The 15,715-nt window shown below is 34.4% G+C and overlaps 1 protein-coding gene across 2 annotated transcripts in view; it reads left to right on the plus strand.

Moving 5' to 3' along the window:
* Positions 1-268: 268 nt before the first annotated feature.
* The window catches only part of psme4b (proteasome activator subunit 4b), a 63,166-nt gene continuing 47,719 nt past the window's right edge, over positions 269-15,715 (plus strand). Inside the window, exons 1-8 of one of the 2 annotated variants that reach the window (XM_056469089.1) lie at positions 269-764; positions 5,414-5,554; positions 6,658-6,774; positions 8,542-8,595; positions 13,572-13,616; positions 13,960-14,109; positions 14,488-14,551; positions 14,641-14,715. In XM_056469089.1, coding sequence (XP_056325064.1) covers positions 568-764; positions 5,414-5,554; positions 6,658-6,774; positions 8,542-8,595; positions 13,572-13,616; positions 13,960-14,109; positions 14,488-14,551; positions 14,641-14,715 — 843 coding nt within the window. In that variant the 5' untranslated portion in view covers positions 269-567. The remainder of the gene's footprint in view (positions 765-5,413; positions 5,555-6,657; positions 6,775-8,541; positions 8,596-13,571; positions 13,617-13,959; positions 14,110-14,487; positions 14,552-14,640; positions 14,716-15,715) is intronic. The other variant, XM_056469090.1, reaches the window with a different exon arrangement.

The raw sequence follows: 15,715 nt of genomic DNA on the forward strand, positions 1-15,715 counted from the left end.
AAAAGAATGAATGAATATTATTATCATTATATTGAACGTATCAAGAAATTATGAAGTGTATTAGTTTTTTAATGTATTTTATGTATATAAAAATATTTCAATTAAAAATAATCATAGTTATTACCTTTATACTTTCCTTGTGCTTTATTTCAATGTAATTTTTGTGCAGTGTGTTTGGGTGACCACCAGTAGGGGGCGCGCCGCTCAAGGCTCATTGTTGCGCTCGCCGGTGTGTGTTTATGAGCAGCATACTGAGCTTGTGCGTATGTGAGTGTGTGTCTATCCGTGTGACTCGTAATATGTGTCAAGAGAGTGAGAGGAGACTTCTCTATGTAGGTGACTGAAGCTAATGTGTTTAACACCAGAGGTCAGAAAGACCGAGATCTGTCGAAGTAACAAGTTTTATCCTGAATCCCGCTCCACAATAACGGCACTTATGCGAAAGTAACGGATTTTGTGAATAAAGAAAACAAAGATTTTTGTCAAGGGAACTTCTTGTCAAGAGAGGGGAAGGAATTAAGCCGGACACGTCAGAAGAGGATATCTATTGTTTTGGGAAACCGTAATATGAAAAAGGAACAGGCCGAGACATTAGGTTTTGTCCCTCAGAAAGAGATCGTCTACAACAAACTTCTCCCGTACGCAGATCAACTAGACCGCGAATCCAATGACATTTTGGCCCAGATTAAAGGCAACTTGGGTCGGGCTGTCCAGCTCCGTGAGCTATGGCCCGGAGTTTTATTTTGGACACGGAAACTCTCAACGTAAGTACATTTATACTTGTAAAATATGTTTATTGAGGAGTCTGTTTTATTAATGAACAACAGAGACCGCCCGGGTAGCCTGTAGCCACTAGCTCGCGAGCTAAATGCTAAGCGCTACCTGAGTCACTCAGCTGTCCTTGCTCATATGCAAACACCCCATGTCTGTCTGTCAGGACTCCATAATGGCATTTATAATATTAAACGAAATAGCACCATGCTTTTGTTAACCAGCGTTGCTTCAGTGACTAGAAGGCAATAAATGTGGGGCTGTTGTAAGATATTTTCCAAGCTAATCTGCTAACCCAGGCTAACATTAGTGCTGGATAAGCAGCTGCCACATGCATCACTGCAACTAGTGGTTAGACATGGAGTCCTTAAAAGACAGTTTAAATAGACAAGCCTGCTTAAATATCGTAAAAAAGCACAATATTTTATGTCTTTTAGGTTTTATTCATTCATTGTGATTGTAGTAGTCAGTCTTACGCGTTTTTACCATATTGAATAACACAAATCCTTGCATTTTGGGCTTTTATTTGAGGCTAGTTTATTTTAAAGTACCTTTTGTATTTGTAACTTTCTTTGATTCATAGTTTCATAACATGCATAAATATGAAGTGTATTACCTAAAGTGTTGCTCATACCAGGACAGTGGTAGTGTTTCTTTGAGGTTTGTTCCATATATTAAACATTGACAGTGTCTGTTTTAAAGAGCAGTATGTTTGCAAGCCCACTTTCTTATCCATTTGGCCTGTTACCTCATCACCAGATTAAATTCAAGGCCATGCAGAAGTGTTTCCTGAGGGTATTAGCAGCGGATGTTATGTAGAATTGGATGCAGTGTGCAGTTCAGTGGAAGTGTAAGGCATGCAAGGCAGTGAGGAAGTGAGTGATCAGTGTGTGATTCAGACTGTTGACTTTATTCAGACTAATTCATTAATGCTGTAAAATTATTCATTGAGTGTTTGTGATTTTTATTACCTGTGACAGTCAATTAAACTGAGTTCTGGAGAAATCTGTAAACAAAATAAAAAAATTATTAATAAACATTTTCATAAATAAAATAATCAGACAGATGTAATATTATGAAAGGTATAATTCACCCAAGAAGGAAATTACCTCACTATTTACTCTTACTCATGTAGTTTTAAGCCTTTGGAAGTTTCTTTATTTTTTTGAAAACAAAAGAAGATATTTTAGTTGTGTAGTGAGGTAAAATATTATGGAAGTCAATTTTGTATCAGACAAAAGAAATCTCAAATATGTTTTGCACAAGTGAAGGGTGATGACAGATTAAATTTTTGTGTGAACTATCCCTTTAAGGATAAATTTGCATTGGTATAAAAGAAACAAGTAAATAAAAACTATTTACATAATTAAAATACTGTTAAATGTAACTTAAATTGAAGCAATAAATTAATTAGACTCATTTATTTTATTATTGTTAATATTATTATTAATATTAATGCCAATTCTATTATTAATTATTAAAACACCTATTCTATGGTAAAACCGTGATTGTTGTTTTAGTAATCTGCATGCTGACATTGAGTATTGTGTCACTCCAAAAGAAAAGGTCCAATCTAAAAACATTTTAGAATGTAAAATTAAAGTTACGACAGAAAATTCCGGTATGTTGTATGTAGTTATTTTATTTCAAATGTTTGTAGTAGTATCACACATAAGTCAAATTTTCATTAATATTTATTTATTCATTTATTTTTACCATGATATTGTTTTTTTTTTGTTTCAGTTATGAAATTGGTTCTGAATAAAGTCGGAGCAGAACATTTGTGTATCATTGAGCAACCTTTCTTTTCTGAATGAGTTGATTGAGCCATTGGTTCAGTGATGATCCATTCATAAGACAGTTGCTGTATCACACACTGTATTCTTTTTGTAAAGGACACTTTTGTATGTGTGGCAGTAGAATTGGCTAACTTTTGGGATGTTATATAATTCCGCAATTGTGTTTGTAACAAGCCATCCTGATGCTTTGTCACTCACAGGTTAGCAGGTAACTTTGGCCACATTTCTTGTTATTAAACTTTTTTACCATATTGAATATGTAGCATGTTACCCTGCTATTCACTGGTATTTCATGAGAGATCATTGGCTAATGTGTTTGCATAATTATGCATTCAAAGGTTAATCGTCAAACCTGTCTTAAAAAAAGCTCACAATGTTTGTGCAGATGACGTACGACATGGCTAACATTAAATAATTTTCATCAGGTCGGAAAATATTATTTATTCAAACATCTTATTTAAACCTTCTTAACTATCAGTCTCATCTCATGTTTCTACTATAATTTAATTTAATTTATTTTATTTTATTTTATATCTGTACAGTTTGAATCAAACCCAGGCTCATCTTGCCTTAGTTGTGGACAATATCAACCATTAGAATGTGGAAAACTATTTGAGATGTATTTATCCTGACAGACCTAAACCAACATATTTATACCAGCATGCTCAACGAGATATTGTTTTATCATTATTTACATAATATGTTAATACATGTTCAATTTTTGTAAATATTTTTTTTGTTTTACCAAACCTAGGAATCAGAAACTATGTCTAACATTGGTAATAATAGATGTTTCTGTGCAGCTAATCTTCAAAATATTTTCTCAGGGCTGGAGTCATTCAGCTTTATCTTCACATGAGTAAATTACAGTACATTTTAAAGTCAGTTACAAACAAAAAAGTAAAAACTATGATTTGTGTAAATCTGTTTGTGTTACCTTTTTCTTTTTAGACTTTCTGAATCTTTGAATGGCAATCTAAAGGTGTTTGTGATAAACCTACAATTTCCAAGACAATTTTAAAAGCTCTCTTATGTAATCTATTTTGAGAAGCTGTTTGTGATCTGCTAGCCTGACTCAGCTTTAGTCAGACTCACACCGCTCGCTCTGTTTGTCCCATGATCACATGGTTGCCTTCCTGCTTACATGTTTAGTGATAAGGTCAGAATTGCTCCTTCAGATAACTGATGATGGCTGTATGTATGCCCCTCCTAAAAGTTCACATTTCTGAACAGTCTCTGTAATATGTTCCGTTGAAGGGTGATTTATTAAAAACGTTTATTTTTTTTTTTAAACTAGGGCAGAGATGTAAAGAGATTTCCAGCAACAAAAATAAGTTTTAAATGTAGATAATTTTTTAACATTAAAATTTGTCATGTTTATTTTTTTAAGTTACTATCATTTTTTATGGAAAGCACTTACTAAAATAAATAACAAATAAAAATATATTAAGTTTAACACCAGTTTGAACTTTAAAATTAAAACACAGTTGTCATCTATTCAGTGATACTCCAGTTCAGTGTAATGAGTGCTACTAGCCGCATTTCCACTATCGGGCCAGTGCGAGCCAGGGCTTTAATCGGGCCAGGCCGGGCCAATAGCCCGGGAGGTTGAGAAATAAGGCCGAAATCATGTCGCGTTTCCACTGTCGGGCTAGTTGCTCGCAGCGCGTCACGCAAACACCGCCCCCAGAACGTCCCCCGAATCAAACTCCACACAACCTGCCCACTTCAGCGGGAACAAAAAACTCAAATTATAACCACAAACACAACCTGGCATCACTACGAGAGCTGGAAGATGGAGAACACCGAAGCGATTGCTTTTTTACTGTTTGTGGTCTGTTGATGTAAGGCCAGACAGCGATGTACGATGTACTTGATAACGTCCTCATTTCTGCAAACGCTGTCTATTTGCCTCTGAACATTTTCCTCGGCCCAAATGTTCAGAAGAGCCCTGGTGTCCTCAACTGACCAGTACTGTCTGCTATCCATTTTTTCTTCTTCTTAGTGAGTTGATCAAGCGCGATAGCAAAACAAATGTAAGGGAAGAAAGCATCTTGTCTCCTCTTTACCTGACAGGAAAAGTCCGCCTTTGTACGTAACCCCGCCCCGAAGCCCCAGTTTGCCCTCCTTGGCCCAAGGTATTCGGCGGGCCGAAAAAGGCCGGACGCTGGCCCCAAGGAAGCCCCGCTTTGGCCCGATTACGCCCCGGAAATGATAGTGGAAACGCGACTGGCCTTGGCTCGCCCTGGCTCGCTTGCTTTAGGCGTGATAGTGGAAACGCGGCTACTGTAGTATGGAAAATTGTAAAACTGTTAAAGGTGGCCACTTGTATTGAATGGTGAGCTTGATCATCATCTTAGGTTACTTAGCACACTATGAAAATGTGAAATTATCTATAGCAATAAAATAGCACCAAGCAGGGTGCAATTTGATTATGACAAGAACTTTGGAACTACTCCTAGTTTTATGTGACTAAAATGTCTTCTTGATCCTGTTGAATGACCACTAAGAAGCTACATGTTGGGACAAAAGTCCTCCATTATTTCAAGATAAAGAAAAACAAAGTAACAAAGACTTATAACAACCAACTTCTACTATTAAAACTGAAATGGTCAAATTTAAATCTTCACCATTACACCGAATGAAAGATTTCCAGAGCATTATTTATCTTCTGTGTTTAGTTTATTTATTTATTTATTTTTTGCTAAAACTATTTGTGTGATTGAAGTAGACTTTGCATTTAATGTGTTCTGTGTATGTGAAATCCATTTTGCAGCATTTATTAGATGGTCTCTGTAGACTGTTTCTCACTCTAATTACTGTGATATTTTTCTCCTTTAAAGGTACCTTCGGCTGTACGGGAGGAAGTTCAGCAAGGAGGACCATGTGCTCTTCATCAAGCTGCTGTACGAGCTGGTCACTATCCCCAAGCTGGAGATCAGCATGATGCAGAGCTTCGCACGACTCCTCGTCAACTTGCTGAAGTACGCAAAAGATTAAACGGCAACAATCACCAGACCACTGCCAAATATTGAGAATGTCATTTACAGGTTTTATTTACATTGATTACTTGGGTAACACTTTAAAATAATCGTCCATTAGCTAATCTTAGTTCATGTATTTACTAACTTGAACAAAGTAATACATTTATTATGGTATTTATTTATGTTTGTTAACTTCAGTTAATGTAAGTTTAATAATGTTAGTTCATGTTAACTCACAGTGCATTAACCAATGTTAACAAGCACGACTTTAGATTTTAATAATGCATTAGTTAATGTTGAACTATGATTAATAAATGCTTTACAATATTGTTCATACTTAGTTAATGTTTCTAAATGCATAAACGAATGGACCATTATTCTAAATGATTACCATTACTTGTTTAATCATTCGAAATGAAAATAAAAATATTGCACCTGTCAAGAAAGAAGGTCATTGAACGAGGTTAAAAAGCCATTTATTATTGATTGATTAATACATTATTATTATTTTTAGGGCACATGTCCACCAAAGTGTTTTTGTTCAGCTGAAAATGCCAACATTCTTCTAAAAAAGCTCAGCTGTGAGCACTTCTTTAACTTTCAATGCTGTTATACATCAAGCCGACACCACAAAACTAGCACCTAAGAAACTCAACTGTGTTGTCACCCAGCATCGGCTCACGTCTGGTTATATCTGGACCATAAAAAGCTTCCAACACACATATGCAAAGCGTAAACAGAGCAGCGTTTAGTATCATCAAAGTAATTGACAGTCAAGGCAAATATGTCTGGTAATCGAATAATTCCTAATCGGTAATTCCTACCGAAGTTAACCCGACAAGAGGCGACATGTAGAACACACCACACCAACTAGCTGGAGCTTGTGTCCCAGCCCTCAAGAGTAAAAAAAAAAAATGCAGATCGATCCGCTTATATTAGCACCTTGCTGTGCTTCATGCATTTTTTAAAAAATGTGGTGCTTCCTTTACCAACAGAAAAACGTTTCGGGGGAGAAAACACTGAGCTATTGTTGTTTTTATAATGAAATTTGAAAAATGTTTTACATTTATAACCCTTTATATAATACACTTTTTTATTTACAGGAAGAAGGAACTGCTGTCCCGGGATGATTTGGAGTTGCCTTGGAGGCCTTTATACGACCTCTATGAGAGTATCCTGTACTCCAAAACTGAGCATCTTGGTCTTAACTGGTTCCCAAAGTAGGCCACTTTTTATGTTTGCCTTTCATTCGCCGAGCCTAATGTTTTACTGTTGCTATTGTTTCTGTATGCATATTTTTATAGCATGATATCTTAAGGTTAGGTGAGGTCCATTCACTTAGAATTGCCATCATTCAAGTTGTCTTGAACATTTAAGATGCTCTTTGAAGTCGGTCTGCTAAAAAAAAAGCTAGTTTTTGATGGATGCTTTTGACCATATTTAAAGCGATAGTTCACCCAAAGACGAAAGAATCACTGCTGATTTACAGACACTCAGGTCATCGAAGATGTAGATGACTTTTCTTTCAGTAGAACATTAAAGAAGATTTTTTTCAGCTGAAACTGTTTTTTGTGATTCATAAATGGAAAGTCAGTAGTTGCTGGTACTTTTTTTTTGGGTGGGGTTCACCTTTAATGGCAAAAGACCCCGAGCCGGGAATCGAACTTGGGTTGCCGTGAGCACCTCAGTGCCATGTGTCGACGCGCTAACCACTAGGCTATTGGCGCCGACTGGTTACTGGTGCTTTAAGAGTGAAAAAAAAACATAAATACATTTAAAATTAATATTTATGATTAATGATGACACATTGAGATCTTATGAAGTGAAATTAGCATTATATACGTTATTTCCTTTGATTCAGAGCATTCATTGAAGTCTGTAAAGTGAGCTTCCTGTTAAATAATGACATATGTGTGGACTCAAACTTTAGAGTGAGAATATGTGTATTGTAATGTTCATCAAATTGTGCATATTTTTATTTAATCTGTATGCTACAACTAAGGATGCACTGAATTGAAAGTTATGGGCCAAAACCAGATATTCTTGATTCAGTTTCAGTTTTTGGCGAAGTGTAAGCAAAATTGCTTTGTAATATTTTTTTATTTTATTAAAAAACATAAAGTAATTTTCAAGTTAAAAGACATATAACAAAATATCTTAAATTAAACTGATTTAAAAAACAAGCCAATAAAATAACAACATTTAGTTATAATTATAATTTTATTGACCATATATGAGTTGAGAATTGACATTTTATCAGTGTTTCCATGACAGCACAGCAGTGAAATTAACGTATTTATTTATATGTGTAGACTGTACTTTTCAGAGAGCATGTGTGGTTCTTGCATAGATAAGTTTACATGTACATGAGCAGAATATCAACACACTTATATGGCATCCACATCGTGAAATACATATTTTCAGATGTTTTTCTCTTTCAGTCTATATCAAAAATGCCCTTCTGTGCATCCCTAGCTACAGCCTATAAACAAACAACTTCATTTGTGCGCCTACATTATTATATGACAGACTGTTTGTCCAGACAAATTCACAAATGCAGGAAAGCTTGATTAGCATGTTAAAATGCATTTAATTAATTACCAAGAACCACAATTTTAACAAAAAAATCTTCTTGGTGTTCTAATGAAGAAAAAAAACTGTCTTTAACTACCCTTCCTGAGGGTAAATAAATTGACAGCAAAATGTCAAGAAAGGGTTTTTTATGGTGAACACATGGCACATGGTTCTGTGTATGCCCAACAAGACCAAGTTATGAGGAAGCGAATAAAATCTCAGTGCCTGAATTAGGTTATTAAAATAAAATTAATTTTAAATAATTTTACATTTCGGTTGGGTCCTTTGCGGATTCTTGTACTCATTTAGCACACCAAGCATTCTTAGAAGAATATGTTAATCAATTACAAATGTAAGTTGTTATTGCTTTATCTAGCATCTGGCTTACACATTTTTCCTTTTCTCACATTCAGTTATCGAGCAGAAGCCTCAACTAAACAAAAAATGCTTAATATTGTGCGCAAGCGGTAAGCATAGCTCGTGTTTTATTTGTTGCACTCTTTTTCCAAGGGCAGCCGTTCATGCTTAATTGCATGTGGCCAAAACTTAAAGGCAAATCAGCAATCTAAATGACAAATCAGCTTACATCTGCATTTGTATTCACAACCTTTGTTCTTATGGTAGTCTAGTTGTATCCACTTGATAACATGCTTCACAAACAGATCAGGAAATGGTGCTCCTTTTAAAGTTTCTAATATTTCATCTTTTCTGTCAAACACAATTCCTGGTGACTCGAGAGGTGTCGACTATATTGGTTTGTTTGGGTTAAAGATCTGACAACAAAGCTTTTGTAAACACATGTTCTCCAGCACACCTCCTCCAGGAATGGGACAAACCCATTGCTTTGTTTTCATCCTTTTAACCCAAGAACCTTTTGATTGCTCTCAATGGTAGTCTAACGGTTTATATTACAAATATAAAGGAGCATGTGCCAAAAGCATTGTAAGCCAGTCATATTATAGAAATAACATCATTAATATTTTCCATTGGGAAATTACAGTTTAGAGATCACTTATACACTTTAAAGGCAGACTTGCAATATATTTTGGGTCTGTTAATGTTTTGTTAAAGCTACTTTAATTGTTGCTTTAATTTTATACCGTTAACTCAGTTCTACCAATCAGTGTGTTGCATTAAGCAAAATGAATTGAATGAACGTTTGCTTTCATTAAGCACTGTAAATATTTAAAAAAATACTTCAGCCAGAATATTTGCTCTTAATTTAAAATTGATGTCAATGAGCAAGTTTCAATGCCAATGGTGTACTGGGACAATTTACCCACAAAAACACAACATTGGTTTTAAAGTTTGAGAAACAAGCTATGTTTCCGCATAAAAACATGTGAATACAATAGGGCAGCACAATATATTATTTCAGCATCAATAGCGTAATGCATGCATACACAATAGTCACATCACAAAGATATGCAATGTCCAGTCTGAAACTACATGGAAATGAACTGGCAGATGAAGCTGCAAAACAAGCTAATTCCTCCTGAGGACTTGAAACCCACCATCAATTTGTACATAAATGAAACATGGCAAAGAGAATGGGAAAACTGCATCAACAACAAATTACATGAAATTAACCGAAAATAAATGACAGACATTTAGCAAATGATAATTTTGAGTCCAGGCATGATCATACGGTCTATACCAGATGTCGAATTGGACATTCTAGGTTGACACATTCATATTTATTAAATAACGAAGAATTACCTACATGTAATTACTGCCAGACTGCTCTTACCATCAAACATATTTTGTTGGAATGTAGAAGTTTAAAATTTCATTCGACAAAATTTTTATAATTTTTAAAAACGTACCACCAGGAAGAGTTAAAAAAATTTTTTTTAATCAAAAATAGAACTGAAATATCATATTTAACTTTGAATAAATTTTTGTGTGAATTTTATCTATTTATATTTTATATATTTGTCTAAGTAACTTTTTTAGTGTAATACAAATTTGTTTTTATCAAGTAATATTTTAATGTATATCCATTTAGCCACGAAATAGCCATAAGTTGCTGATGTGGCAATAAATATGTAATAAATCAAATCAAATGACCAGTCTGAATTATAGTTAACCAGGTGTTACAGAATTGTGTTTAATCACTGTATTTATATGGAGTTTATATGAGTTATGCAAAAACATTTCTTCGATTTGTATTTAATTTTATCTTTATTTATATAAATATATCTCCCTAGAAATTGTCAAATAGTGCCATTCAAACCATCCTCTGTAACTGTATTCATATTGCAATATTTATCTCAGAAAAATAAAATATCGCAATATCAGATTTTTCCAATATTGTGCAGCCCTTGAATAAAGCAACAGTCATTTCCTGATTAACTGGCGCCATATATCATACGTAAAAATTGAATTTTCTGCGGTAGGAGAAGCTTTGTGAATCGTTTCTTTATTTCATAAACGACTTGCGCCTCAGAAGACAAATACAGACATGCAATGAACACGTGATGGTGTTTGAAAATATGACAATGTCTTGACAATTCTGGAGTAATTAATGATATAATAACACTAATACTGAAATGAAGCCATTTTAGAATGACCAAAACATTTCAGTTGTTTTAAAATGTGCTCAGCCTGCTGGTTTGTCCATTCACACGTTTTTATCGTCACATGGTCTCTTATAGCAAAATCACATGACTGTTTTTAATGCGCATTCGATAAAACTGTTTCCATCGTAGTTTGTGCATTTTTTTTATCGAATAAAAAGTTTGTCCCACTCAGTTATGCGCATACGTTTTTTTAAATGTATTTTCAAAATTTTTCGCATCTTGACATTTCCATCAACCATTTTTTTAATGTGCATATCCAAAATGCTCATAAAAATAGGTGGATGGAAACATAGCTATTTACCCCTGTTTACTATATAAATTATTAATATTTATATAGTCAAACATATTTAGTAAAAAATAATAAATAAAAATTGGGTGTTGTGTGGGTGTTTTCATCAATTAAAAAATTTGATGAAATGGTGATAAATTCTCAATTTTTAAATGAACTGTCTCTTTAAACTTACAATGCCTTTGGAAACTGAGCACAATCTGATATCAGCCATGTTTCTTTTGCATCAGGCTGTATACTGTATGTGGGTCAGATCAGATTGGCTCACTGCTTTTAGAGGGCAAGGTCACCGTACTTTTGCCAATTTTCCTCTTGGGTTCTGGTATCATTGTGCTCTATTTTAATCTTGGCCGAACTGACTGTGCTGAATGCTGATGGTGTTTGTTTACACTTTCACTGAGAGGAAGACCAACAGCTGCCATGTCTCGCTAGCGTTCACTGCTGGTGTATTTTTAGAGGCAAGGATGTACAGACAGCATATTTTAATAATCCAATAGTCAGTAGATTATTGGAACAACTAGATGAATAGCCGGTCTTAAAGGGATAGACATTATTCACGCATTGTCATGACGCTCCAGGGTTAGGGTTACACTTGTTCAATGCAACACAAGAAAATAGTTTGAAGAGCATCGTGAATCATACTGCGACAAAACATTTTTGAGATGATCTCATATTGTTTTTATTGTTCTCTGTTTCTCAGTTGGAAAAAAGGTTAGTCATAATGCTTTTGAAAAATGTAGGGAAAAACAGCTATAGCGGCTGAAATTATTTATTTTTAAGAACTATAGCTTTAAATTAGCAATAGACTTTTAGTATCCAGTAGACATTTCTAGGAGGGACATATGGCAGGTTTCTAAGAGGAATATATGAATTCATATTCATCATTTTCTTGCATTAATAAAACAGCTGGCTCAATTACATCAAAACACAATGTAGGCTGAAAAATTATAACTTGAAACACTGCTTTAAAAATACAACCCATGTGGTGCTAAAATGGCCATAATTCATCTTAAAGTCATAATCAAGGACTTTATAGTTTCAGATTCAATATGTTCAAATGATGAACAATTTGTGTCATGTAGATTTCAAAGTGGTGTTTAGTTTTTAATTAAAACGACATGTTATACAAGTCATAATCTGACACCGTCCTCTAAACTTCTAGGTTACCAATTTGTCAAGAAGAAGTTTGTAATCATTTGGGCCAAACAGAATCTGCAGACATTTTCTGCTATTTCTGTGCAGAATTTTGTAAAAAAAAAAAAATCTGTGGAATTATGCAGAATGATTTTGGGAGTATTATAACTAAACCTTAATATATGAACTAAAAAATAATACGTTTTTTATATTTACAATAGGGATACTCCGATCGATCAGCCGGAGATCGGTATAGGTTGATCTGGCCGATCTCATGTACCGATCGCAGGTGTTTGTTTACGAGTTTACAACAAACTCACGTGCGCACCGGGGTGATACATCAGCAGCGCTACAACACATAAGCAATGTTTCCAAATTGCATTGTTAGTCATTTTTATATGTTTCTTTTTTTTGTAAAGCTGCTTTTGAACATTACATCTATGCAACATCCTTAATTTATTATCTTAGGTAAGGCGAGATCTCATACTTAAAGGACAATTGTACTTATGCAGTAGCGAAGTTATATAAAGCTTGAAGAATCAGAATCGGTACTCGATATCGGCCGATCACCATTACAAGGAATCGGTACTCTGGATCGGCTGCAATAATCCTGATCGGAGCATCTCTAGTTTACAATGCAAATCCAAATAGATCCACTTATTTGGTAAACAAAGCAAGTCTCTCATTTTATATATCTACTAAAAGAAATATTACTTTACTCACTGTATTGTAAATAAATCATATTACCATTTTTATCTTAGTCAATAATATTACTAAAACAATGAAACTGATTTAGATTTGCACACATTTACACAAGTAAATAAATAGTCTCAATGATGGGCTAAAAATCTGCAGATTTCTGTGGGCACAGATTTCGGTTTGGCCTAGTAATCATTTAATATATATATGTATAAAATATATTTTGTATGATAACATATCCTTAACAAGTACAGGTTAGACTGTTTAATTTTGTTAAACTGATTGACAGTATCACTGATTGATCGTATTTCACAAGTATTTTGACATTTAGTTTTTGTTATGAAACATTAAAGAAGAAAGATGCGTTCATAATGCTTTCAGTGTGTAAAATCACTTTTGTCAGTTTAAATTCATGCCGACACTAAATTGGGATCAATTAGGAGCAGCTTCCTGATTTGAATGGGCTGTTAATAGAGTGTGACTACATTTCTCTAAATAAGTTTTTTATTAAAAAACAAAAAAAGGACAAAAGGAGAACCTGATAACCTGCCATGTTGCAGTCATGTGCTCAGGCTCTGGTGTTGGGAAAACTCTCATTCACTCTTTTACAAAACGCACTGTAGTTGGGTTTCTGCTTTGCACGTGGTCTAATCGCATCTTTTTGCTTCAACCTGAGTTGCGCCAGCGCTTTCACATTAACACATGATTTTTCTCTGTCTCTCTCTCTCCCCCCCTTCAGCTCCGTGGAGAACGTGTTGAAGACGCTAGTCAAAAGCTGCAGAGTGTAAGTGCTCTTTCAATCCTCTGTCATTCACTAATGTGCCTATAAATGTTCAACCCCTTTCACAAAGGAATTGCACATTGTGTTAATCAGCTTTCCGTCGAGCTGGTGAAAGAATCATGTAATCAGGCCGTTGTTAGACAAGCCCACAGCTTTCACACTGAGCCGATTACAGCTCTCTTAACACATTATACTGTCGACCCGTTTTATTCATATAACAACCTCTTTTCATCATTTCGCAAGAGCTCACATAACAAATAAACAAGCGTGGAGCTGAGGAAATGACATGTGATTTTGTTATCAGAATGTCACTTGTGTGTGTGTGTGTGTGTGTGTGTGTGTGTAGATATTTCCCTGAATCGGCCACACAGGAGATGCTGGATGAGTGGCGACCATTACTATGTCCGTTTGATGTCACTATGCAGAAGGCCATTGGCTACTTTGAGCTCTTCTTGCCAACCATTATGCCCCCAGAACAGCATGACAAAGGCTTCAAGTATGTAAATAAGGGTTCCACTTAAATATTAAATTACTCTATATTCATTAAAAGGATAGTTCAGCCCAAAATGAAAATTTACTCTGCCTCAAATAGCTCCTTTGTTGAACACTAAAGACGATATTTTGAAGAAAGCTGAAAACCACTGACTTCCATAGTAGGAAAAACAAATACTATGGAAGTCAATGGTTACAGGTTTCCAACATTTTTCAAAATATCTTCTTTTGTGTTTAACAGAGTATAGAGACTCCTAAAGGTTTGAAACAAGTAAAAGGTGAGTTAATGATGACAGAATTAAAATTTTTGGGTGAACTATCCCTTTAAGTTCAAGCAACAAGTATGAGTCTGGTTAATACAGGATTTGTCTGTGTGTTTTAGGTTATGGTTTGATGAAATGATGGATCTCTGGGTCTCAGTGCAAAACCTGCCTGCTTGGGAGGGTGTAAGTACATCTCATTTGTAAATTCATTTGGTAAGTGCTAAATGTGATGTGTCACCATTGGCTTTCTATACCCTCGTTTGATCTTGCAGAATCTAGTGAATCTTTTCGCACGCCTGGCTAATGACAACATTGGTTATGTGAACTGGGATCCATATATTCCTAAGGTACTGTCCTGCTACCGTGAGAGATTTAACTCTCATAATACATTTAAATTCTGTTTTTTTTTTTGCAGTCTCATTATGTCTGAACTCTTTTTGAATGGTTTTTGAAAAAGAAAAAAGACCACCTATTCTGTGAATATTTTAACCGTAATAGTTCTGCATTTATCCCTTTTTATTAATTAATTGTTGATTAATTTCTTTTAGATAACAAATTACTTACTTGAATAATTTTAGGAGTATCATAACTAAACTTGATATATGAAATAAAAAAAGAATACCTTTTTAACTTTTATGTAATGTTTACAGTGCAAGTCCAATTAGATCCACTTTGGTAAACAAAACAGGTCTCATGTTGTATATTTGCTAAAAGACATAAAAAAAAGACTAAAAAACAAAAAAAAAAAAGACTAAAAAACTGAATTAATATAAATTTACACACGTTTAAACAAGTAAATAAATAGACTTGATGGGCTCAAAATGTGTGGAAATCTGCGGATTTCTGCAAATGCAGATTCCGTGTGAGCCTACTAATGATCTACAGTAGAAAAGCTACGATGTACAATCCTTTTTTGTCAATGTTAATCAATACTGATGTATAACATGACAAAAACATTGAGTTTACCAGTATTAATTGATTTAAAATAATTGAAATTTAATCGAATTTCTTTGCTTTTATGACTCATGTTAGCTCAAAACCAAAATTTTTCTTTCCTGCAAATAACAGAAAAAGTGATGAAGGATTCAAAATGGACCAGTTTGGCAATAGGCATACATTTGTTTATTAACAAAATTCATTCATATTCAGTGTGTTAGATAGATAATAGAAGTGTTTTTATGCGGATATTACTTCATAGATAATTTTACAAAAAGTACGTTTGACTTCTAAAGGTCTTCGCACTAAAAATCGTCACGTAAACAAACCTTACACACTGAGTCCAATGCGTATTTTGCGTATTTATTAATCCATTACGAAAAAACGCAAAACATTTCAGAGTCAATTCAA

Source organism: Danio aesculapii, chromosome 12 (assembly GCF_903798145.1).
Source record: "Danio aesculapii chromosome 12, fDanAes4.1, whole genome shotgun sequence".
Classification (NCBI taxonomy): domain Eukaryota; kingdom Metazoa; phylum Chordata; class Actinopteri; order Cypriniformes; family Danionidae; genus Danio; species Danio aesculapii.